The 24,657-nt window shown below is 33.8% G+C and overlaps 1 protein-coding gene across 1 annotated transcript in view; it reads left to right on the forward strand.

The window, feature by feature from the left end:
* Positions 1 to 24,657, forward strand: part of LOC120598844 (uncharacterized) — a 199,679-nt gene that overhangs the window by 12,402 nt on the left and 162,620 nt on the right. The window contains exon 2 of the mRNA XM_039857914.1: positions 5,629 to 5,739. Within this exon, the coding sequence (XP_039713848.1) occupies positions 5,629 to 5,739 (111 nt within the window). The remainder of the gene's footprint in view (positions 1 to 5,628; positions 5,740 to 24,657) is intronic.

The following is a 24,657-nucleotide window of genomic DNA, read 5'->3' on the forward strand; positions in this document are numbered from 1 at the left end:
AATTTATTTCACTTTCTGTTCTCGTTCAGTGATTGATTTTTAATATATTTTTGGAAATATATTTAGTTATTTTAAAAAAATATCATCACTTATAATCAACATCATACCTTGACAAGAATGAATGTAAAATCAGCCCCACATTATGTAAATGAAAGCTTCAAATGAATTAAATACACAATATGTTACATCTCATATATCTTTAAGCTCATTGTTATATTTAAACTCATTGCACTTTTAGAGTGATATATGAAAAAGTGATAGACCAATGTTTTCCTTTATAAAGCACAGTGCCAGGAATTTTTATCTTTCTGGAATAAGTTAGTTAGTCTTGGATATAATGTACTGTCATCCATAAGAAAGAAATGCATATTTACAGAGTGCAAAATTCCATTTTTAATAATCTACTAATTTGGTTGTACAACTTCCATTACAATTTCTGTTTTATTACAGCAATGTAACCTTTGACACTTTCAAAATGATTTTCCCAAATACGGGTCTGAACTTTTATTTTCAATCAGTGCAATGGTTACAGACTGCTTTCAAATAGTAAACATAAATTTAAGCTTAGGGCTATTCAAATTACTCCCCATATTAAAGAATGAAAAGATCTTTTTGTCATTCATTTTTTTTTTCTTCAGCTTCCTTCGTTTCTTTGCCACTCACACATTTTAACTGACATATGCTGAAAGGATGACAAGCTGAAGAATATAATCTGTGTAGTAACATGACTTTTACTGGCACATAACATCTATCTTCAAAATGTAAAAAACGCTTTGCTTACTCAACATTCCAGTTGGCACCTCTGAAAGGTCATAAGGACATATTTATATTTACATAGTGTTAACACTGCTGGCAAAGTTCTGTTGCCAGAAAGACTTCGTTATTTATATTTCCTATAAAATAATATGTACATATCATATAAGGCTTCAAAATTTTCCGATATGAAATTCCAGAGGAACCTTAGAAGATACCTAGCTAATTTTTCAATATTTATCTTTATTATTATTTCATCCTTGGTATTTTAGAATTAAAATCATTGTGTAAGAAAACCCCCAATTTCTTTCTTTTTAAAAACTATCCTAACCACTTGACCATTTTTAATCTAAAGATTCAGGCTACATTTCAGCTCTTATAATGTTGGTATACTGTGTGTGTGTATGTGTGTGTGTGTGTGTTTTATGTGTATATATGTATATATAAAGGAGTCATCTATACTTGGTACTTTTTTCCTCAAATTTTAAACTTTTTGAACTTCTGCAGTATTAGTTTCTTGTGAAAGATAAAGGGAATACATGTGAGCCTTAGGGTCATCTTAAGCTGTATGTTTATTTTTAGCTTTTATACAGAAAACATTAAGAGGCAATATGATCCTAGTATATCTATTAAATAATTTGTGAAAATTATAATAATTTGTGAAAAAAAAATAGATGGTTACCCTGGTGTCACTGTTGGGGCAGATGGGAGCTCGGTGTCTCCCCAAGAGTAGCGGTGGGTAGGAGAGGGATAACAACAATGCAGATGTGTAGTTATCATTTTCTCTCAGTTCTTCCTCAAATGGTGGCAGTAAATAATCACAGGTCATTGAGATTTAATAGTTTTATTAAAAGTATATTTTAGAAAGACAATGTGCCCCAATGAGGTACAGGGGAAAAGACAAATATGCTCCAAGGTCCCAGCAATGGGAGCTGCAAGAGAGTGCTGTAATAACAACCACAACAAGAGGGCAAAAAAGAAGGACCTGAAGTGGGATTGTGTTGCCTTATATTTGAGCCGTGATGGGTGGTTCCAAAGGCATTTTTAGGTGATTGGCAAGTGAGGTCATTTTGATTGACACCTGGCTGCTATATAACTTTGCCTAGTGCACATGTGTGTACCTAAAATACAGTCTGTTATAATTAGATTCACGAACTTCTAGACATAAACGGTATTATAATGACCTTCTGCACAGGTGTCTCAGGCCAGGTTAGGCCAGCTAAGGCTATAACCCTCCTGTCCTTTGTCTCTGGGGATGCAGTAGGTATTCTCTAATAGGGTGTTTTGGGGTGGTCTCTCGGCTGGACCCCTATTCCTTTGTTTCCCCTGACACTCACATCTGACTAGCTACCTAACATTAGCATTAATTCCATATATTTTATAGAGTATATCCATACTGTTAGTCTGTAAAATAAAGGAATTTAAATGTATTAGAAGACCTCAAATATTATGAACTATAAACTGTAAATGTAAGATGTTTAAAAGTAAATAGCAAATATATATATGCATTAACAAGAAGTATTTTTTGTTTGATAATAATGATCAACTTTGCACCATTAACATATGCCTTCTTCTATGGGTTGTGTCCCGTCCTAAATTCATATGCTGTTTTACTAATTCCTAGTATCTTAAAATGTAACCTTATTTGCAAATAAGATCATTGCAAAGGAAATTAGTTAAAATGAGGCTGTTAGGGTGAGGCCTAATCCAATGACTGGTGTCTTAGAACACAGATACACACACACAGAGAAATCCATGTGAATACTGGGGTTATGCTGTCACAAGGCAAAGAACTACCAGAAGCTAGAGGAAAGGTCTGGAACAAATTCTTCTGTAGTCCTTCCAGAGGGAGCATGATCCTACCAACACTTTGATTTCAGACTTCTGGGTTCAAGACTATGAGACAATAAATTATTGTTGTTCTAAGACACCCAGTTTTTGGTACTTTGTTACAGCAGCCCATGGAAACTAATACATCTTCCTTGTCCTCATGAAAAATTGTTCTGATGTCTATTAATCTGTATTTGCTAGTTTTTGCCTCATTGCTTTTAAGATAAAAACAGGAAATATTACTGATAAATGCAAACCTGTACAGGTTCTGGCATCTGCCATCCACTAAGTCTTTATCTTATAAACTGACATAATTCCATGCTCTCTGCTCCAGCCACACTCGTTGCTGGTACTTCTGATCCTGCATCTTCTTCCTATCCTCCTCCTCCTCCTCTTCCTCCTCCTCCTCCTCCCCCCCTTCCTCCTCCATCATCATCATCATCATCATCATCATCATCATGTCCTTGAATGGTTTATTCTTTCTCCCATTAAAGCATTTTTCAAATGTTTTTTTCTGAATAGAAGAAATTTTCCCATTCCTTTCACAAAGTTAACTACTATCTATCTATCTATCTATCTATCTATCTATCTATCTATCTATCTATCTATCTATCTATCTATCTATCGGCTTAATTCTTGGTCAGCATCTATAAACTTTCTGAGAGCAAAGATTCCTCTGTTTTCACTCATGTTTGCATCCCCATTGTCAAACACATTTTTTGGCACATAAATGAATTAATCAAAGAGAAACATTGCTAACTTAATGTTTGAAGCTGTGATATTTAAGAGTAGAAATGGTAAAATTACTTCTTTTTGGCTACATGAGCTTTGACTGTATGTAAAAATAAACATGCTCTAGCTACAAAGAATATTTGGTAAACTCCCTTCATTCATGCCCCTCACTATTTCAATAATGCTCTTTTTAAATCTTAAGAATAGGTTTGTGAGATGTGTATAATACCCCCGAACACACACACACTTTATTTCTGATAAAGAAAATGAACATTATTAAACTTAATTTACTGCCATGATCTCACTGCTAGCTATAATATTAAAATAATGTGTCATGGGTTACAATTTAGGCAAATATGAAAGGCATGATAGTCCCAGTAGTCAGGATAATTCTCAGGTGTCAATGTTTGTACAATATTTGAGGAAAGACGAGTATTCAAGGTTTGTTCTTCTTTTTGAATCATCCCCACCAGTGAGTTTCTAATAGTAAATGCGTCTCATTTTAGTGGCTGCCAGATAGTTGTCCATATTTATGTCACTGAAATCAACAAATAAGAGGTATTTTAGTCAATTGCCTGTATCATTGACTTAAACAAAGCATGTCTTTTAAGGACAAGCTAGTCTGTTAAATTCAACTTTACCTAAAATTTTACTTACTTTGTACTTCTATTTCAGTCACTGAGAAAATTCATGTGCTTATACTCTTTCATGTTTCTTCTTGGTCTAGCAATATTTTTGGGTTTTAATTTCTCTCTTCCATATTTTGTCACATGCTTTTTTGGGGTCATAATCACACCAGCAGGAATGTTTCTAGGGTCACATAAGATCAAGACAGAATGAAGATAAGATATATTTTTGAGGAGACGAACAGAAAGTATCAAAAATTTCTAATTTATTTGATTCCTCCGAATATATATATATATATATTTCAATATCTAGGCTCCTTGTATTTGTAAACAGAAGCATAAGTGGTGCTGCAGTTAAGCAACATATGAGAATGCTGTCTGGACCAAGTTTTCAGCAGTCTCAGTTCTAGCTACACCAGGAAATGTTTGCTGCTATAGTAATGACATTGCCATTAATAGCAGCAGCAACAATAGCTACTAACATTTAGAGTTTGCTTATCGTGTGTCAGGCCATGTTTAAAATTTTTATATGTATAATATGGTTTAATTAAAATTATATTTTCTTATCTACTTATAGTTAAACAATAAAAGAACTAAATTGGTTTGATTCCTATTGCAAATTATACAGTGAAATTGAAAATTCTCACTTTTTTCTTACAATTTTTCTAAATCATCAGCAAAACGGGTCTTTAGGTATCTAGGTCCCAACTGATTACCAGCAAAAACTTTCATGACTATACCAGTAACATAAACTGTGGACTACCAGCTTGATCTCCTGGCACAGGGAGAGATACCTATAGCCTGCTGCTCTTGGTTATGCCTCAACCAGCTCCATAAGCCCTCTGTTTGTATGTAAAGTAAAAAGCCATTGTTATCATAAACTTGGATGATCACTGGAGTCGGAAAACCACCAGGGACTGGGTTATTAGGGTCAGCTTCGCTATCCATATTTATTCACTGGAAATGTGCTTTATTTTAATTGTTTCTTTAGACTTTACTTATTAGCTCCCTCCATAATTCTCAGTAAAACTTCCAGAGGTGGTAAGTATGGAATTCTGGACCTTGAATAGGATGTTATAATCTTGGCAATTTCCGTTAGAGGGGAAGTTGGGAATAGTTACAAACAGTGAAATACATGTCCATAAAATTAACATACAATTTACATGATTCAATTACAGTAGCTTCTTTTATTGTAAGAAATAAAACTCAAGTTTGGTGTCATCTTTACCCTGTAGTTAGCAATAATTGTTTCCTATTCCTAAAATTGCATTTTAAAAGTAGGAAAATTGTTGAAATTTAAATTAATACTACACATATTAACAATTATCAACTAAGGGTAAATACTGGGCTAGGAGTATAGGATACCAAGATGATTAAGATATAGATGTTATTCATGTGAAAAGTGTTTGGCGACTAGAGATGTGTGTAATGCTACATGAAGTTAATGATTATTTTATGTATTTTCCCTTCCTACTACTGCCACCTATTGAAGACTAACAAAACAATACTAGAGAATACGTGATAGAAAAGACATATGAGTCATGAAGTGATAGATGAAAGAGGGCGAGAAGACAGAGAGGCAAAGAAAGAGAGGAGAGAGAAAAAGTGAGAGAGAGACTTTTGTTTTGCTACGGTCTCCCTCATTTTATTGCACTTCACTTTACTGATATTTACAATATCTTCACAGATACTGTATGTTTCACAAATTGGTGTGTGGCAACCCTACGCTGATCAAGTCTACCAGTATCATTTTTCCAACAGCATTTACTCACTTTGTGTCTCTGTGTCGCATTTTTTGGTAAGTCTCCCAATATTTCAAACTTTTCTGTTACTATTATATTTGTTATGATGGTCTGTGATGATTGATCTTTTATATTACTATTATAATTATTATGGAGCGCCACAAACCATAACCATGTAAGACATAAGTTATGTGTGTTATGTTCTGACTGCTCTGCAGACTGGTCATTAACCCATCTCTCTCCCTCTCTTTGGACCTCCTTATTGCTTGAGACACAACAATATTGAAATTAGGCTTATTTAGAATCCTACAATGGCACCTAACTGTTCAAGTGAAAAGAATAGTCACACGTCTCTCACTTTAAATTAAATAATTAAACTTAGTGAAGAAGGCATGCCAAAAGCTGAGATAATTTGAAAGCTAGACCTCTTGTGCTAAACAGTTAGCCAAACTGTGAATGCAAAGGAAAAGTTCTTGAAGGAAATTAAAACTGCTACACCAGTGAACACATGAATGATAAGAAAGTAATATAGACTTACTACTGATATGAAGAAAGTTTTAGTTGTCTAGATAGAAGATCAAACAAGCTTTCTCATTGCTAAAGTGATGCTTTACAAATATAGACATGGGGGAAGTCTAGAATAATACTTGAGGTGTTCCATTGGAGTCGAAGGTATAAGGGTGATTACAAGATCTAAGCCTTTTTGAATAAGCAGTTCATTTCAGGACTGGACAAGTAAAGTACAAATTAGCCTAGAAAATTTCTTTTAACAAAAAGTAAAGATGTACTCAAAGAAAATTAGGGCAAGTGAAAAAAGAACACTGGATCCAGTTTAAAGGAATCCAGTGGAAGCTAGATAAATCTAGGACACATTACCTAAATAAATAGCAAAACCAACAAATTATCTCCCAATAAATAAGAAACCAAGTAGTCATGTTTAAATAAATAAATGATTGATTATATAAAGAGGGCAAAGAAAAAATTATTCATTGGGAGTGGAATTCCACCTAATAAAAATACAGAAATGGCAGGATGCTGGAGATTTTTTAAAAACTGTCATTTTGTGATCATCATATTATTAATTATTTCAGGAAAGATTTAGCAATGGATACTAAGATTAATTGGTAAAAGGTTGATAAGGAACAGGGTATAAAAATATATATTTTATATTTAGACAGTATATATTAATATATTTTTAGATATTATATGTTTAGGTATAATACATATAATTTATTATATGATTTATATATTATATATTACATATTGAGAGAGAGAAAGCAAATATGACAAAGTGTTAAATTTGGGAAATGTGGGTGAAGAGTATGTAGAAATTTCTTATATCACTTACAACTTTAACATTAGGTATTAAAGTATGCAAAAACAAAGTTACAAAAAACGGGAAATTCTTTAACACTTGTGATCTTAATTTTATGTGCTACAAAACGGGATATATAGTTTTGATCATAAAAATTATGTAGTTAAGTAACATAACACATAAATGAACCATTATAGATTATAGATTCTAAGAATATAATAGTTTCACCTCTTTCTCAAAGGTGTCAATATGGTGAAATTTTCATCAACTCGTGAACAACATACCATTTCACTTCTGTAGTGGAAGCTGTTACAACACTAATATCTAACATCATAAAGTTTCTCTACTTAAAAGTGAGGATTATTTGAAATAATTTTCTAAAGTGAAAAAACAATATATATGGTATAAAAATAAGAACTAGGTTCTGGAAGCAGGCAGACATGAGTTCAGATTCCAGCTCAGTCACTTTGAAGCTGCTTGATATTGGAAAAGTTTTTAGCCTTTCTAAGTTTTTGTTTCCTCATCCATAGCATTAGGATAATTATTAATTCTTACTTTATATAGTTGTCATGTAGAGGCCCAAAGGAAAAAGCTCAAGAAAATACATAGCACAATGTCTGCACCATAATTATTTTGTATTCATGTTAGTTATGATTAATAAGGATTATGTATAATAAAAAGTTACTGCTTTCTCTAAAACCACTACATATAAAACCCTTAAATGAAATATGAAATCTTAACCAATTCGTAATCTATAATTAAGCTGTTGATTTATTTTACTCACACATCAAAGAGAATGAACACAGATTTCTCTCTCAATACATTTCTCCTAGATGCAAAAGAAAAATAAAAGCAAAACTATATCTAAAGTAAGTTCCTCAAAGTGACAGTTCAAATGATTTTTGTTGCTTTCCGTTTCTACTTTCATTAGATACACTCTTAAAATATTTCACGGCTTGAACCACTACTTGATAGTTTTATAAGAACATTCTTTTTAATATTATTGCAAGACAAAACACATGGTTCAACTGAAAATTCAAAATGTCTCTTATATTACTTTTATTTGCCATTCTGTAATTTAGTAAATGTCCATTTTAAAATGTTTTTAATGTTATTTATTAGGATTTACTCTGGAAGCTCAAATGCTGTATTTTATTATTGTTTCACATTGCTAAATAAGGACAGTAATGCAAGAAGAGCAGAGAAAATTGGTTTTCTCAGTTTTTCAAGTTTACATGATTGGACTGCTTCTCTACCTCTGGACACTGCACTTTGATGAATACCAACTTCAAGAGCTTTAGAATAAAACTAAATTTTAGTAAAAAATAAGTCTAGAATAGAAACTCTATTTTAGAAACATCAAAATGATACAAAATTAAGACTTAATAGTTATAGAAATTTATTACAAAGTTAGTAGCTATGGAACTAACAGATTTCTGTGGTACTTGATTTAATTCTATAATATCCAATTATAAAAAGGGGGAAATGTTATTTCAAGTTGTTTACAAAATGAAGATACCATCTAAGGTATTAACATTATTTTAATAATAATATACTTTTAATTATTTCATGGTCGCTATTTATTAGTAATAATAAATATTTGAAAATATACAAATCCTTTAAATCATTACATGTTATATTAGAAAAGCTAAACTTTTTTTAAAAAAATTAAATGCATATTTCTTTGAAAGACTAAAAGAATCATCATATAGACTGTCATCTATGGATCTCTAATTTTCTCTAAAGTATAGCTGTGACCACAGATTTATCAAGAGCAAGGTAATTTTATAGTAATTTATAAATATGACAAAATGATATTGGGCCATTTAAGGGAGCCTCCAGTAAGTGTAAATACCTATTTGCCCGTGAAGCACAGTCTGAGTTTGAACAACTGATGACAGTTTAAAGTCTGCAGTATTCCACTTTGATTTTTACAGATTTTATAGCAGTCCTTATCCTAGAGAATTAGCCATTGAATTCATTTTGGGAAGTGTGTTCCCTGAGAAATATATTTTCAGGTCTGGGAATATCAATAATTTAAAATAAAAGGGTAAAGCAGTATCAGCATTTAAGCTCTTAAAATATGCCTTTCAATTAGTGAAAGATGTAAAATAGGGCAACATTTTAAAGTAGTAAAATAAAACTCATTTGTAACATATTGGCAATTAAACTTATTTCTTTTTTTATTATTCCTTAGAAACTGTATTGCACTTATAAGACAATCCTAATTCTTAATTGCTAGTTTTGAATCACTAGTTTAAGCTGACAGTCACTAGGTTTGTTATCACAGGTTTTTAAGTTCCTATTGGTTGCTTTTAACGTCTGAAAAACTATTACCTTCTTTACATATTCTGATTTAAAAAAATATATTTTTAATTGACTTATAACAACTCATTTTCTAGATTGTACCAAGTATGCTTAAAATACAGTAACATATTAAGTAAACTTTATATTCAGCACTCTGATACTTTTAATGAGGGTCTAAGGATTTTTTTTTTCATTATATTTAATACATTTAAAAGAACAAGAATGTTTTCTATAGGTAGAATGTGTAATCTAAACATTGTTGACAAAATAATAATTTTTAGCCTTTTTCTGGAAGTTGATGTTTTTATATTTAACTAGAATTTAATGAATGCTTACTATTAGCAGTACTAATAAATGAGGTATGGCCATATATTCTTCTTCTTCAATCAAAATATTCTCGTCAGGGGAAAACACTTTTGCTTCCATTGTGTTTCTGTGTTTGTAGAATGGTTGATTTAATGAAGCACAATGCCACAAAGATTGGCAGGAGTGAATATATTGTAGGAGGCATAGCAATGTTTCTCTAATACTTGAGTTAACGTGGGTTAACATTCTACTCTTCAATAACTCAAACTTTCTCTATATCGTGCTATCTTTCATATTAATCAGAACTATTCTTAAAGCTATTTATATGGAGGAGTTGGTTACTATGGAATTAACAAATGTCAAGAATTTCTAATTGTCATTTCTTTGATTAATATTTAATGAGATCAATTATTCCCCCAGCATTTACTTACATATTTGCATGTACCTTTCTCATGTTTTAGATTTACTTTTATACCACTGGACCTTCACATGTGCCATTTTTTCTTGTCTATAATGACCTCTTCCTTATTCTTTACTTGCATTATTAATTTGCCTTCAGGTTTTAGACAAAATTTGACCTCAAGGAACCCTTCTCAAACTCTTCATCCAGTAGAGTACATTTTAAATTTTCCTCTTCTCTGTTCACAAATGATTTATTAAACTAATATTTATTGAAAAAGTATGTGTGCCACAAACTGTGTTGGGTACTGAAGGGGACGTTAAGATGGCATATAAAGAGACTATAACAAACTTCTGTTTCTGAATATTACAGAGCATCTGATATTATACTAACACTCTCTTTAAGAAAAAGTCAGTGAAAAATTACTCCATCACCCCCTCCCCCCCCAAAAAAAAATCACTCTCTTGATTGGAGAGAGCAAGCAAGTCGGTCAAGAGAATGTAGAGAGAGGGAGAGTAATACAGTGAGTAGAGAGAATAGAAGTCAAGTGGGAAGCAGCGCCTGGAGTTTCCATGATTGTAACTGAATCGGCAAGACTATGATTAAAGTTTAAATTTTGAAAGCAGCTATGAGTTAAAGGAGACAAAATCCCAGAGACAAGAGAATTAGAAAAAAATAAATTTGAACTAGGCATGCACTTTCTCTGGAGATATCTGACAGCCTTTAAGTGGTGTTTATACACATGGACACGTGCATCCATATATATGTATTATACATGCATCTATGAAACAACTGGGGCATGGTTAAAAGGTACAAGCGGAGATTCTATAAATATGATGATACTGAAGCTGCTGAAGCTACAGTTTTTGGCCTGTGGAAGTGTGAAGCCTAATTAACACTGCACACCTTTTGCTGAAACCCCTTAGAAGAAAGGGTAAACAGGACATCTGTCCAGGCCTACCAACAAACGAAAGAAAAGATCCAATTTTGTCAGAGTCATTTATAAACACAGATGTGTTTGTCTGGAAAAACTAGGGGCTAATAAAAGCCAGAAGTTAGTAGATGACATCTTTAAATGGCTGAAGGGGGCGGGTAAAAAACAACACTGTTCAATAAGAATTCTATACCTAGAAATATATCTAAGCACACTAAAGTGAAATAACAATGTCTTCCTTAATGAAAACATACAAAAAATACATGGAGTGAAATCAGTAAAAATATAAGCCTTAAAATAATTATTAGTGGCATTTTTCAGACAAAAAGGTAAAGCTCCTATATGGAACTATGTAGGAGCTTGGTCAGACAGGAAGAAATTAACAGTCCCAGAAAGTAAACAAGCTGGTAAATAAAAATAAATATTGACTATCAAAAACCATGAAAATAAAGTCTTTAAGGATTTAAAATATATATGCATTGACACATTCATCAACAGCATGGGTAGTTATAAGGGGGTAAACAGAATTTGAATCATTTTTTGTTAAAACTTTTTTAGCTTCCTGTAATTCTTAAAAATATTTTAAAAAATTAATTTTAAAAAATAAATTAGAATTTAATAAAAATTCAAAGATATATAATATAATCATATAGTAAATATTAAACTGGTTAAAATTATAATCTCTATCTTAATGAAGGAATGAATAGAAAAATCAAGCATTTTATTGATCTAAAAGAAGATAAACAAAGAAAAACAACAGATGGAAAAATAGAGTATATGATGGTAGACAATCTCAAAAATATAAGTATATCTTTAAATGTAAATCAAGAAAATATTTCAATTAGACATATTAGAAAATATACTGTCAGCCAACAACCATATACAAAGTTGGGACACATGCATTATCAGATATAAAAACTTTATTATAAAGATATTTTTCTCACCATTATTTGCAAGATACTTGTTTTACACTACGGCGATGTGAATAGTTAAAGCAGCATACTTTTTTTATGAAAAAACGTTCTGGAGGATTTGTATAGGTCAAGGGATAATTAATTAAAAAGTAAAGGGAATGTTTGTCGTATACTACTACAACTAAAACAAAATATGTCCTTTTCTTTGTCTCTTAGAAATTCTGCTCTTAAAGCCTTTTTTGTAAAATTTGTTTTTATTTATCTTAGAAGGCTTTTCAAAGTATAACACTTACCATTGTTTTCAGTCATCCCTCTCTTTGTCTTTCTTCCTGACATGCTCAGAGTAAAAACAAGAGGCGGCTATTTTAAGGTTGGATGGTACAGTTTTTTCTAACTGAAATACTGATTTTATGGTATATCCTCAATTTTATGTGAGGCATATTTTAATAAGGGGTGGAGGTGTTGCATCAGAGTAAGGATGGTGTTATCTGTCTTCATTTATAGATTTCTAGGAAGATGGGGCTCAGTGTGGCAGATCCTTTCATTTTTCTGCATCCAGCCTCTAGGCTCGCCTTTGTTTTCAGCCTGTCAACTCAAGTCCATGCTATGCATTTTTCTTTCTGCCACAGAGTCTTTACTAAAACCACAGACACAAGTGAATTGGGGAGTAAACTGAGTTAACGTCTCTTCTCCCTCCCAACAAAAACCACTGGAGGATAGAAGTCCAGTAATAAATGTTCCAGACAGCCTTTCTTTGAACAGACAATTCTGGGAGGAAACTATGATTCTAGGACATACTGGATGAATTGAGTTCTTAAAATTTGCGTGAGAAAAGCCAGTTGCAGATATCTTTTCCCCCTATCTTGTCTCTCTCTGATTTTTGCTTTCCTTGTTTCTACTCATCCCCAACACACATACTATCTGTACCCTAGATCTGTTTTCATGCTGTGTTTTTGAGATAGCATAAAATAACATCCTTTGGAAGAAAGAAAAAGGAAGTGGCCTTTGATTTACTATGTAAAAGGCAGAGGGAAGTCAAAAGTCACTCAGAGGTTTATATTTTAGGATAGCATAGAAATAATTACAGCACTATACCCAGGAAAGGAAGTACGCTCATCTTCTTTCCTTCAAAATGTTAATGAAAATATAGGTCATACCATTTGCCATTTTGCAAATAATGAGATGCAAGCTGGAGAGTAGAATCCTTTCAGAGATGGATGAAGAATTCAGAAATCCTTAATCCTTGTCTGGTATGACAGAAATACTTCTTTTCTGTGAACCACTTTGTTTAAACCTCTGAAAAACTTGTTTTTTAATTGGAAGCTAAAACAGTAATTTTACAGCAGAACTAATGTTTTAGTGCCATTTACAATAAATGTCACAATCTGAAACTCGCTGTGATTTTTAGGCACTCCTCAAGTTTTATTTTTGAATAAGTTCCTTCCATTTTTTTAATCTCTTTTATCTGCCTATAACATTGCTATATGAGTTACATGCATAGAGCAATGAGTTTAAAAATAGAATCTTCTTAGTGAAAAAAAATCAAAATTTCTTACAAATACTTTTCAATATATTACTACTGTAAGTACTTATTTATGGAATACTTTTGTTTTATTCCTATTCCTGTTGTTAAAAGCAGAAAATATTATATAGAAGTCAATGGATCATCATTTTTATTTTCCCCCAAATTATAATATTTAGAGAGCCTCAGAAACATTTATTGTGCTACTTACCTAATGTGCTCACAGTAATCTTTTTATTATAGTGTTGCTTAAGCTCCCACTGCTTTAGGTGTTAACAGCCATATTATTTAATCCATGACATCAAACTGTGGTGTTGAGAGTATAACTGTATTTTTTTATAAACTGGTACATTGTAGTGCTGTGTTAAGTAAAACAAAGAAAAATTTATGCCTGTGCTAACAACATTAGCACATATTTTTATTGCTAAGTTTTTTTAAAAAGTCATTTCTATTATATCAATAGCTAGAGAGTATTTCACACTAATTTTTGTTTTTAGTCTTTAAATTACATTGATGATATCTGGTTTCCCTACTGAGTATCCTACAATGCAAATTTGACAGTTAAGTTCAGTTCATTCAGTTTTAAAACAAAGTGATTATCTGTATATCTATAGTAGTACAATAATGATTCATTTTGATAACTGCTAAGGTGTTTTGAGCCAAAAAGTATTTTCAGTATTCAGAAAGGTTGAAAATACACTGGCATAAATATTTATTTTTTAGGATGGGGAAATTCTCAAGAAAAATGAGCCTTGGATAGGAGTGCGAAGTGAATCGGATCAGTAAAGGTTTTTGGAGATGAGCAATTTCCTCCTGGAAAGTAAATGTAAATGTTTCAGGAGAGCAGTGTATTATGTGCAAAGGTAGAAGGGATGATTAAATTAACTGCTGTCCTGGAGAAATTAATTTGCTTCATTATTTATTCTCAGAGTCTTTTACTAACTCAGATGCAATGATAGGGTCAAATGTGTATCTTCTGGCTCATGAGTCAACCCTACATTAAAGTATTTATGAAGAATAAAAGTAAATTCATTATCGTTTATTTCTCAAGTTCTTTTGAAGGTAGCCAGCAGATTAAACTGAAAACATGAAAGAGTTTAGGCTTCAGAAAGAAAATGCTACATGCTTATTAATATCTAAATGTGCAATTTTAATCACAAATTTTATGAATTTAATGACATTTCCAATTTTTGGCATTTTAATGTCTGACATTGAAAATAAACATGTAAGATGTATACCTTAACAACCACGATGAGGCTTGTAGTTTTATTACTGTTGTTATTGTTATTATATAATATATTGAGTTGTGTGGTATGGTAGCTATCTAAAAATGAAAAATAATTTAGCATACAGATGAGTCTAGTCTGGGCAACCTTCCCACATGGGCTACAATTACTATTCAGCCTGACACTGACAGCATCTGAATGGAAATAGCAATGAAATGCAGTAGTCAGTGGGCTGATTTCAGAGATGTTTGGTCAGTGATCACGTAGGAGTCCTGGCCATTAACCCTCTGCACTGACAGCTGGGCTGTTCTAAAGAGATTAAGTCTAAGGTTTGGATGATGGAAAGTGAAGGGGTAGATGATCATGAATAAGCTCTTATTGGGTCAGGACTTGTGGAAAGACATTTGGGTTTGCCTGCAAGTCCTCACTGTTTTCCACATCCCTTGCTCTTAAGGTACTGGAAACCAGGAGGCTGATGTCTTAGTTTGGATATGAACCCTAGCAATCTACCCTTCAGTGGGTACAGCAGATTGTGTGCACAGAAAGAGGGGCCACCGTAGCGCCTTGATGGGATGGTATATTGTCATATCACACTTGATGTCATATCACACTTGAAATACAATGACTTGGTTAATGCAGTAACAGAACATACTTTGTTTCTAAACAATGCCTAAAGCATCTAGGGCCATACATCTGAGTTCTCGACTGGAGAGGAATTGACAAATAGATTATACTGCCCAACTCTCTCTGAGTGAGGTAACTAAATATGACTTGGTAAGTGAAGACACCATGTCTGGCCTAAACCAAGCTTTCCCCTGTCACCTCACAAACCAGGGTGCCACCATTAGGAGATTAAGAAGTTGAGAACAATGTATGGGTACCCTCATTGAGTAGACAGTGATTGCAGGGTCGCATTTCAAAGTTCATGATATGTAAGGCTGGACATTGCAGGGAACATGACATTGAATGGAGGTTCTACCTGCTCCATAATCTGCAAGCAATTGGGTTGGTAGAAAAAAAAAAAAACGGAATATTAAAGTAGCAGATTAAATTCCTAACAGGTAAAACCACTTTGGCTGAGTGTACTAAAGTACTATCCTGGGCTTTTTAATACATTTGAGTGATCAACCAGTAGGGCCTGTTTCCCCATATGTCAGCCCGGGGACCCCTGTCAAGACACCCAATATTGTAAAGCTATGGAAGTCAGGAGAAATAACCATTGCCCCGACTCTTGCTATGGATTGATGTGGTATGCTGCTGAGAACACCAAGCCCCATCACACCTGGGAAAGGCATTATCTACTAGAATTTGCAAAGGAACATCACACCAGAATGTGTGCGTTAATTTGAACCCCTGGATGAGGGGGAATTACCCAGTCTACACTGGGATCTTGTGGCCCTACTATAAGCCAGATCTGCTGAAATACACTATACCTGATATGGACCACTCACCATTGAAAGAAGAGAGAAGGTGGGATTTCTGGTCTAGCATATTTACCCCTAGTCCATCAACTCACACCTGACAGTGCTGCTTTCCCCCACCGACATGGATAGTATGGACAATCAGGTCAAATTCCTAAAGCTGCATCCGCATTAACATCTATGTTATCAGGCCACAGTTTTAATTTTTATAGAAGGAGAAGACTTTCTTATACGAGTTCCTACTACATATCTGTCTCTCTGACCTTAGACTTCTACTGCTCCTGTGGTGTTCAGGCATGGAATGGGCACCTGGTGGAAATACACTGCTACAGTGGGCACGCCTGCATGCTGAAGCCAATCCAGCTGTTGGGGATGTGGGTAGTGGCCCCTCGCTAGCTCATCAGGATTGCTATGATGGGTGTTACCACTCCAGAGAGGTGATTGGAAGGCCCTAAAGCAGTAGTACATCAATGAAGAAGCTACTAGTACTCAATTTCTTTGATATTACTAATATTGATCCAGAAACCTGGTCTGTGACACATACTATCGATAGCACTGGCTATGGGTATTCTTTTTTTCCATCAGTAAAACTACACAGGCAGCCCATCAAACTGTTGATCAAAAGTACCCTGAAAATATCGTCATCAAAGTTACAGGATTAATGTGGCTTACCCTGGTCTGTGGACAATAGAGCACTGGTGCACCCCTATGTTGGAAACAGAAAAATCAATCGCTCTAAACAGAATCAACCCAATCATACCAGGGATACTGGTGGATATCACTGATACTGGTGGAACAGCCGAAGTATTTATGGGGTTGCCTCAAATGAGACCCAGTGGTTGTGTGACACAAATCTTTGGCTATGGCTTCTGCCTGAGTGGTTGGGTCCTACACCTGCAGTTTTCCCTGGGCTTAGGGGAGAATCTGCCTCACACTAACAACTGCCAACCTCTCTCCCCTCAAAGCCAGACGGGCATGTTCTATTTCCACTATCATGATCATTTGGCCACCATCTTTGTCCCCTCGATGACATAAACACACATAGAAGCCCTTACTACATTCACCCAACAAGACTTAACTGATAGTCAGCGAAGCCTATCCTTACTGAACACTTAAATGTCTCTAATGAAAAAAGCCGTCCTTCAAAATAGAATGGCCTTGGCCATTATTACTGCCTTACAAAGAGGCACCTGTGCCATTATCTAAACAGAACGTTTTATGTTCACACTTCATGAGTCTGCTAATGCATCATCTTTATTAAATTTCATGAGGGAACAAGTGAATGCCTGAGTTATCTGACTGCAACCCCTATCCCCAGCCTGGGGGACTTAATGAATCAGTGCTTCGGATCAAGGGGCCCTTGATGGAAAACGTTGTCACTGATTTTGGGAATCGTTATATTAATCCGTGTTTTCTCTTGCATGTGCCTATACTGTTGCTGAGGCCTCTGCCTCCAGTGTAGCCAAATAGCTACCAATCAAGCCACCTCCATGCTAATAATAGCCCTTGCTGACGGTTTAGGGCACATTTCCGAAGAAGGGTGTGTGTAAGATTGTAAGAGCCAGTCACTAGGAGTGGAGTGTTAAAGCGGATCTTCAAAAGGACCTGAACGTGGGTTAATCCTTGAGCTGTACCGGGGCGATTGGAGGTTCCTCACCATCCCCCATCCTTGGAATGCATGTTCTGCCCACTTTTCCCGCACTAGGAAACATTTCAAAAATGACGTATTGAGAGAAGAATATGGACAGTATATATGACCAAACTCTACTAAGGCCACTATACAAACACTTAAGATTCTACAGGCAGGTACAACCTCATAATTAAGTTATCTTGCTTATTAAAACAGTCACCTACCAATTTGGAGTGGTCTGCTTCTTTCATAGGTCTCTTCCTGACCTCCGTGTACAGGAGCCAGTTACAGAACTCACCCGGGGAACTCCCGAGGTTGCGAACTAGCAGGCAGGGAGAAGACCGACCAGAACGAGCTGAGCATCAGGAGTAACTAAGCGAACGGCAGACAGAAGCCACAGGCACTGTAGATGCGGCCACTCTTTCCGGAGGAAGCCGGATCTCGCGAGATCTCTGCGGTTCTCCGGTGGCCTGCAGGGCAGTCCCGGGATGAAAAATACGCTGGGCCCCCGACGCCAGAGGGTTCCGCAAGACGTCTGAGTTCTACTATTTATCATTGCAAACCCCAGTACTCGTGGATTCCTTGAACCCCCAGATCCCCAACTCAGAGTCACTGTGCGGTGGGTGGTGCCTCCCTGGAGACCTGGCCAGGTAAGGGGAACTGGCTCTGGCGACGGCTGTGCCGGGGATGGACCGCCAGAGGCCTGAGTGTGGGAGTGAAGCGCGCGTGGTCAGCTGCAAATCTGTAACCTTCCAGGAGCCCAAAGGCTCAGGGCCGAGATGCTGGCTTCGGCTGCAGAAGCCTGGGCCCCAGTCTGATGTTAGCCATGGTTCAGGGCCTCAGCAATCTGAACACGTGTTGCATTGCACATCCTCAGGGCTAGATCTTCCTGGCAGCTTCAGAGTGTCTAAAATTTGTCCCAGGAGAACACTGCTGCCTGTTCCTGGAGATTTTCCCTGAAGAACAATCTCAGGGCATCGCTCTCTTCCTGACACATCCCATCTACCTTTCTATATCTATAGATAGAGATACGCGGATAGATTGAGGCAGGGATTTAGGTACAGATAGATAAGGTCATAGATATAGATAAGAGAGGAGAGATTTATTTTAAGGAATTGGCGCCTGTGCTTGCAGGAGCTGGTAAGTCCAAAATCTGCAGGGTAGGACACCAGGCTGGAGATCTGGACAAGAGTTGATGCTGCAGCTTGAGTCCAGAGACAGTCTGAAGGTAGAATTTCCTCTTCCTTGGGGAATCTCAGTCTGTTTTCTCTTAAGGCCTTCAACAGATAAGATGAGGCCCATTCGCATTATGGAGGGCAAGGTGCTTTACTCATATCTACTGATTTAAATTAATCTCATCTAAAATATAACGTTACATTAGAATTCAAACTAGTGTTTGACCAAGTATCTGGGTGCTATGGACTACGTAAGTTGACACATAAAATTAACTATCACAATCTAACAGAATGAATGTCTAAATATATCTGTTTTCAATTTTGCTGTCCATATTTTGTCACCTTATCAATTTAATTTCTCTATGCTCATGGTTTTACAGATTTTACGATAATTCTCTCTCTTCTAATGCAACCTTAGCATGTCTCTTCTGTGCCTGCCAATTCTCATAAAGCCTGTCAGTTGAGTGCTGAGGCCCCCCCCATTTTATAGATTAAATATTTTATTTGGCAAAATATCAAATTCATATATTCCTCAAATCCAATATTTTCTAATTTTTAATCATCTATTTCTAGTTTTTATATAGTTAAGTAGCACCAATTTTTTATTAATTACAAACTAATATAAGTAAAAAAGCCAAAAATAAAATCAACTTAGCATGAGTTTTTCATTAAGCATATACACTTCATTAGGCATAAACTTTTAAATATGTTCTTTTATAAATCACTAAATTAATAAGTTGCTGCTTGCTACCAGGAGCCGGAATACAGAGTTTCATGATGTTAGAGACAAATGTACATAATAGTTTAATGATGTTAGAGACAAATGTACCTGGCACCTAGTAGGTAGGCAGTAAATAACACTTAAATCAATAACAGTTAAATGGGGGTGCTAGATTGAGTTGACAAAATGTTTAAATGAAATACAAATACAAAATATGGCTCATGCTTACAGCAAGTTTTAAATCATATTGAAAACTTCAGTCTTTAATATATAAAATACATAAGTATTGTGAATAACTTATTTAATGATACTGTAAATCCCTATATCATACTCTTCAAAATAAGGCAATACATAATGGTGTGATTTTGTAAAACAAGCAGCATTTTCAAAAGGTTTATAGAATAGTTGATTAAATTTTTCTAAGGCTATGCACAGTCTTCTCAGAATTGGAACCATTGATGCCACCAAAGGCAGATTGCGAATAAAATGTTGCAGAGATGGACTGTTTGGAATTGGGTGGTCTCTAGGGAAAATAGAAGTGTGGAATTATGGAAAGGATACTATGATAGTTTTAAAAATACTGATCAGATATTATAGAAAACCTTATGAAACATTTGGCCACAGTCATGTTTATATAAAATTTCTTCAACTTGCAAAATGAAACAAAACTAGTGAGTGAGCGAGAGAGAACTCTTGAAAATGTTTTTTAAAAATGCACAACTTTGTGTGTACTTAATTGAGGAGAGGCATCTGACACAAATTATCTTCTAAATATAGCACACTCAAATAATCCATGTATAGAGTTAATATTAAATGCCAGTTCTCAGTGTTAAATTCACTGGCTTTGCACAGTACATAATTTAAGCTAATTTGCTTCTCTAACAGCTATAACAAAGTCTCACCGGTATAGTCATCAGTGACTTATTGGCAATATAAAATAATTGAAATTATCAACAGATAAAATTAAAGGAGAAGGTTTAAGTGATAGAATTATAGTACATGCCAGCAATTTCTCAAAGTGAATTATCCAAATATAATTGCACATCTCTGCTGTGTTCTAAAGTTCAACAGCCTGAAATGTTATTGAATTATGCATGTATTAATAAGACACTGCAAACCAAAAGGAAGAAAATAACAGAAATGGTTAAAATCTATATGGTCTAGAAATCTATTAATAGTGTCTACGAAGTATATGCTCCATTTTCTGTTACATTGCTATCCAGATACATCAACCAAAAAGTATGAGGCTAATATAAATTATCCATTGTATGTTATTGTATTAATCTTAACACTGAAATCTTAAGATCTAAACCTCATGCTTTTTTACATTATTTTGCTTCAAAATGATTGATTTTTACATGTCTATCTTTAATAGAGTTTTATATTTTAATGAACAAATTTGATTTTTTGTAAAAATAGTCTTTCATATAGTCACACAGATAGATGGCATGGTTTGGAGAATATTTACTAACCAATTACCCTTTCGAAGGGTTATGTTTTTATAGAAGAGATGGAGCATAGATGGTATAAAATGATGTTTATGATCTCTCTTTTTGCAATTCTAATGAAACCAGTATTAGTTGTTAGTCATTCGCATTGGCGAATGAACTGATTTAATATATTTACTGCTTACAAAGATGTAGTGACTTGTCTTAAATAATACCGATTAAGGCAATTAATAGCAGGGATTAAAATCTAGCCTATTTTTAAAAAGATAATTTTATCTGCAATGTATCCAAAGGATTTGAGCATAAAAGAAGAGATACTTTAAAATCCTGAGAGACATATGAAGACAAAAACAACTGAAATTTTAAAAAAATCTAATTCTAAGAGATTAGAGATACACAGTTTTCTGATGAGTGCAAGTTTTTCTCTCAAATTCTCAGACATGAGGCAGCAGTTCCAAACTACAGGTTGAGAAGACACATGTGTATTTAGATCTATCTGAAAACAATAAAGAGCAAAGACATAATGTGCATTCATACAAACAGGTTTATGTGTAAACTTTTTAAATCTTTAGAAAATAGAATGTAAATCCGACCAATATTATACTGGATTTACTATGCTTTTATTTCAGTCAGCGTGTACAAAAAGTATAGATGCTAGTTAAGAAAATATGTGTAAGGTAAATGAAAAAAGATTATTTTGAAACAGGATAGTTGGACAGATCTTTTGTGTACAAATTGGGAGTGGGGATGCACATTATGGAATGCAGCTTTGATTTGCAATGTAGTGGTCCAAGTTTGAAAATAGAACAGAGCTACTTGCTTAAAACATATATTTTAATGAACCAGAAAAAATCTTCTACCCAACAACAAATTTTAAACATTAAAATTTTTTATTTGTGTAATATATCCTCATTGTTTTAAGAGCGTATATCTGTAAGTCTTATATTGAAAACTTTTACTCGTGTTTCCCATCTCTTTTGATCTTTATACACTTTCAAAGCAGCCATCCTCAACCCATATGGTAACTTTTCATATAATTTATCTCCATGTTTCTAGATTACCTGATTGAAAAGCTCTTACATGGTTATGTATTTTATACGTAATCTCAGAGCTGCAACGTAGTTAAAATCTTCCCACCAACATTTTCATCCATGTCATTTCAGTTGAATCACATGTGGTTAAATATGTAGTTTTTACAGCATGTCTGTACAAAACTTATCAATACTGAGTCTAAATAATACAATAGAATTACTGTTTTCTTTTTCATCTCTTTATTTTTCTTTAACTACTATCTCATTGTTACTTATGTGATTATCTATGTAGTTATCATTAATTTTATACAAGAACAATTCTGCCACTTGCCTTTCAGCCATGTATTTAAATGTTCAAATACATCAGTTCTATTTATTTTTCCTCTAAAGACCTGTACCTGGAATTTACAGACTGACTGCTGTTTAGAGTGTATTGTTCTTTGGGTCTGTAATAATGGAAATCCAACTCTGGGTTTTTTATACAATCATTTTAGGATTTCTGCTGCATAGATCCACTGTCATGAGAATCCCTTGTTTTTATATTTTTTTGATTTACCTTCTACTTTGCTGGAAACATCTTTCATTAGAACCATTAACTTCTTTAAAAGAGCAAGAAATTTAGAAACTACCAATTAAAAAATATATACATATGTGTAAGAGCACATGGGGACAGTATCATAAAGCTTTGTAAAGAAGGGGAAAAAGAATATACATAGTATATCACTTTATTCTTATTATTAAATTAACAAAAAGGCTTCTCACATAGTTTTTGAACTTTTGGGGTAAGGTCAGTTTCTGTAGGTGTAATACATTTAAAATTATCTGATAAAATAATGGTTTCCATTCTAAAGATAACTTAAAATATTTTGCTAACAAAAGAGCCTAAACATTTTGTTGGGTTGTCCGTTATCATGTTTTTATATAATTAGCTTTATCTTAGTTCATATCATTAAAATTTAATTTGTTGAAACCTTTGCTTTCTGTTTGCCAAAGAAGAGATAAGTGACTTGTTAAAAGACATTTTGAGGCTTGTTTCCTCATTTGTAACATAATGAATTGTTTCTAGGATATTATGTGTTTTTTACAAAGTACACATGCAGATATAAACAACTAAAATTTACACCAAGTGCCAGGCATTTTTCTATGCAGTTAATCTTTATTAAATAATTCAGTCCTCACAAAAAAAGCCTATTATGTTGTTTTTAAAAGTACCCGCATTTATAGATGAGGAGCTTGTTTAGGAACAGAGAAATCCAGTGATTTGTTCAAGGTCACAAATTCACTACTGTAACCTTGTACTTAATACTTACTAGATAAATGATCATTTGTTAACGTTGGTACCAAAACAACTGCTGATCTTTAACATACATACACATTTGGTATAGCTTCATAATTTTTCACCAGAATAATATTTATTTAACTATGCATTGCTTTCAAAAATAAAATTTACATATCTTTAGCTAAATATTATAATTTTTCAGAGATGATACAATGTTTCGTTTCAATTTGTATTACCTTAGTGTGAGTATAAATCAAGTGCTGAGAATCATTCATTCTTTTAACCAAATATTCTGACCAATGTAACAATTATTAGTAATTTGAACTAGAGATTAGTTTTGATTAGGATATTTAATAGAATATCAAATTTAATCTAATTCATAAGTTAACTATAATTATCCTATGTTTTCTTAAAAGATGGCATAATTTCTCCTAGTTACTTTCAGTCCCTTATTAATAAGGAAAAAATGAGAAATTATATCATTGATAATGTAAAGCTCTTTCAAGGGAAATAAGAAAAATAAAATTTATGACTTCTTATTTGTCTAAAATTATATTTTTAGGAATAACATTACTTAAAATACATGAATATTTGTGGAAATGAATACATTATACAGGTAAATGAGATTGCAGTCTACTCTTTGGCATGCTACACTATTTTGTGAAACCAAGTTTATATTAATAGAGCGTTAAAAACATTTCAATAAATAGATAACTGGATTTTTGCCAGAGATTTGCAGTTGGCTTATCATACCCATGTGTTCAACTTCCTAGACACATACTTAGGCCATACCAGATTTCCTTGTATTCAGTGTAACCGTGTGATTGAGTTTTGGTTAACTGAATGAATATGCTATAACATTTCCAAATCAGACACAGAATTTTTCTCATATGTATTTTCAATTTTTGCTTCTCTTTTATCCACCTCAGTATTTAAGACTTCAAGGTCATTAAGAAGAATAGAGCCACAAGAGAGAGGACTCTTGTCTCTAAATGGATTTTACATGAATTTTATATGAAAGTATTATACCAATGAGATTTTTCTCGTTGATTGTAACCACGTGTTCTGTATGCTGACTAAAGAAGGTTAAAGAAATTTGCCTTACCTGACAAAATAAGGGTTCTCAGGACTTGTTAAAATATCTATTAAATGTCTATGCTAAAACTTTTCAGTATATCCATCAAACATTCACTATTCTTACTTAACGAGGACAATTTTGAAGTGTTAAGTTTTACTGAAATTTTCCAATTCTATAGATATATTTCATTAAATAAGCATAGATATGTCAAAGTTTTTTACATTAAGGTGAAATTGCTGAAATTGAATTAGTTCATCTATTCAAAAT

Source organism: Pteropus medius, unplaced genomic scaffold (assembly GCF_902729225.1).
Source record: "Pteropus medius unplaced genomic scaffold, Ma_sr-lr_union100, whole genome shotgun sequence".
Lineage (NCBI taxonomy): Eukaryota > Metazoa > Chordata > Mammalia > Chiroptera > Pteropodidae > Pteropus > Pteropus medius.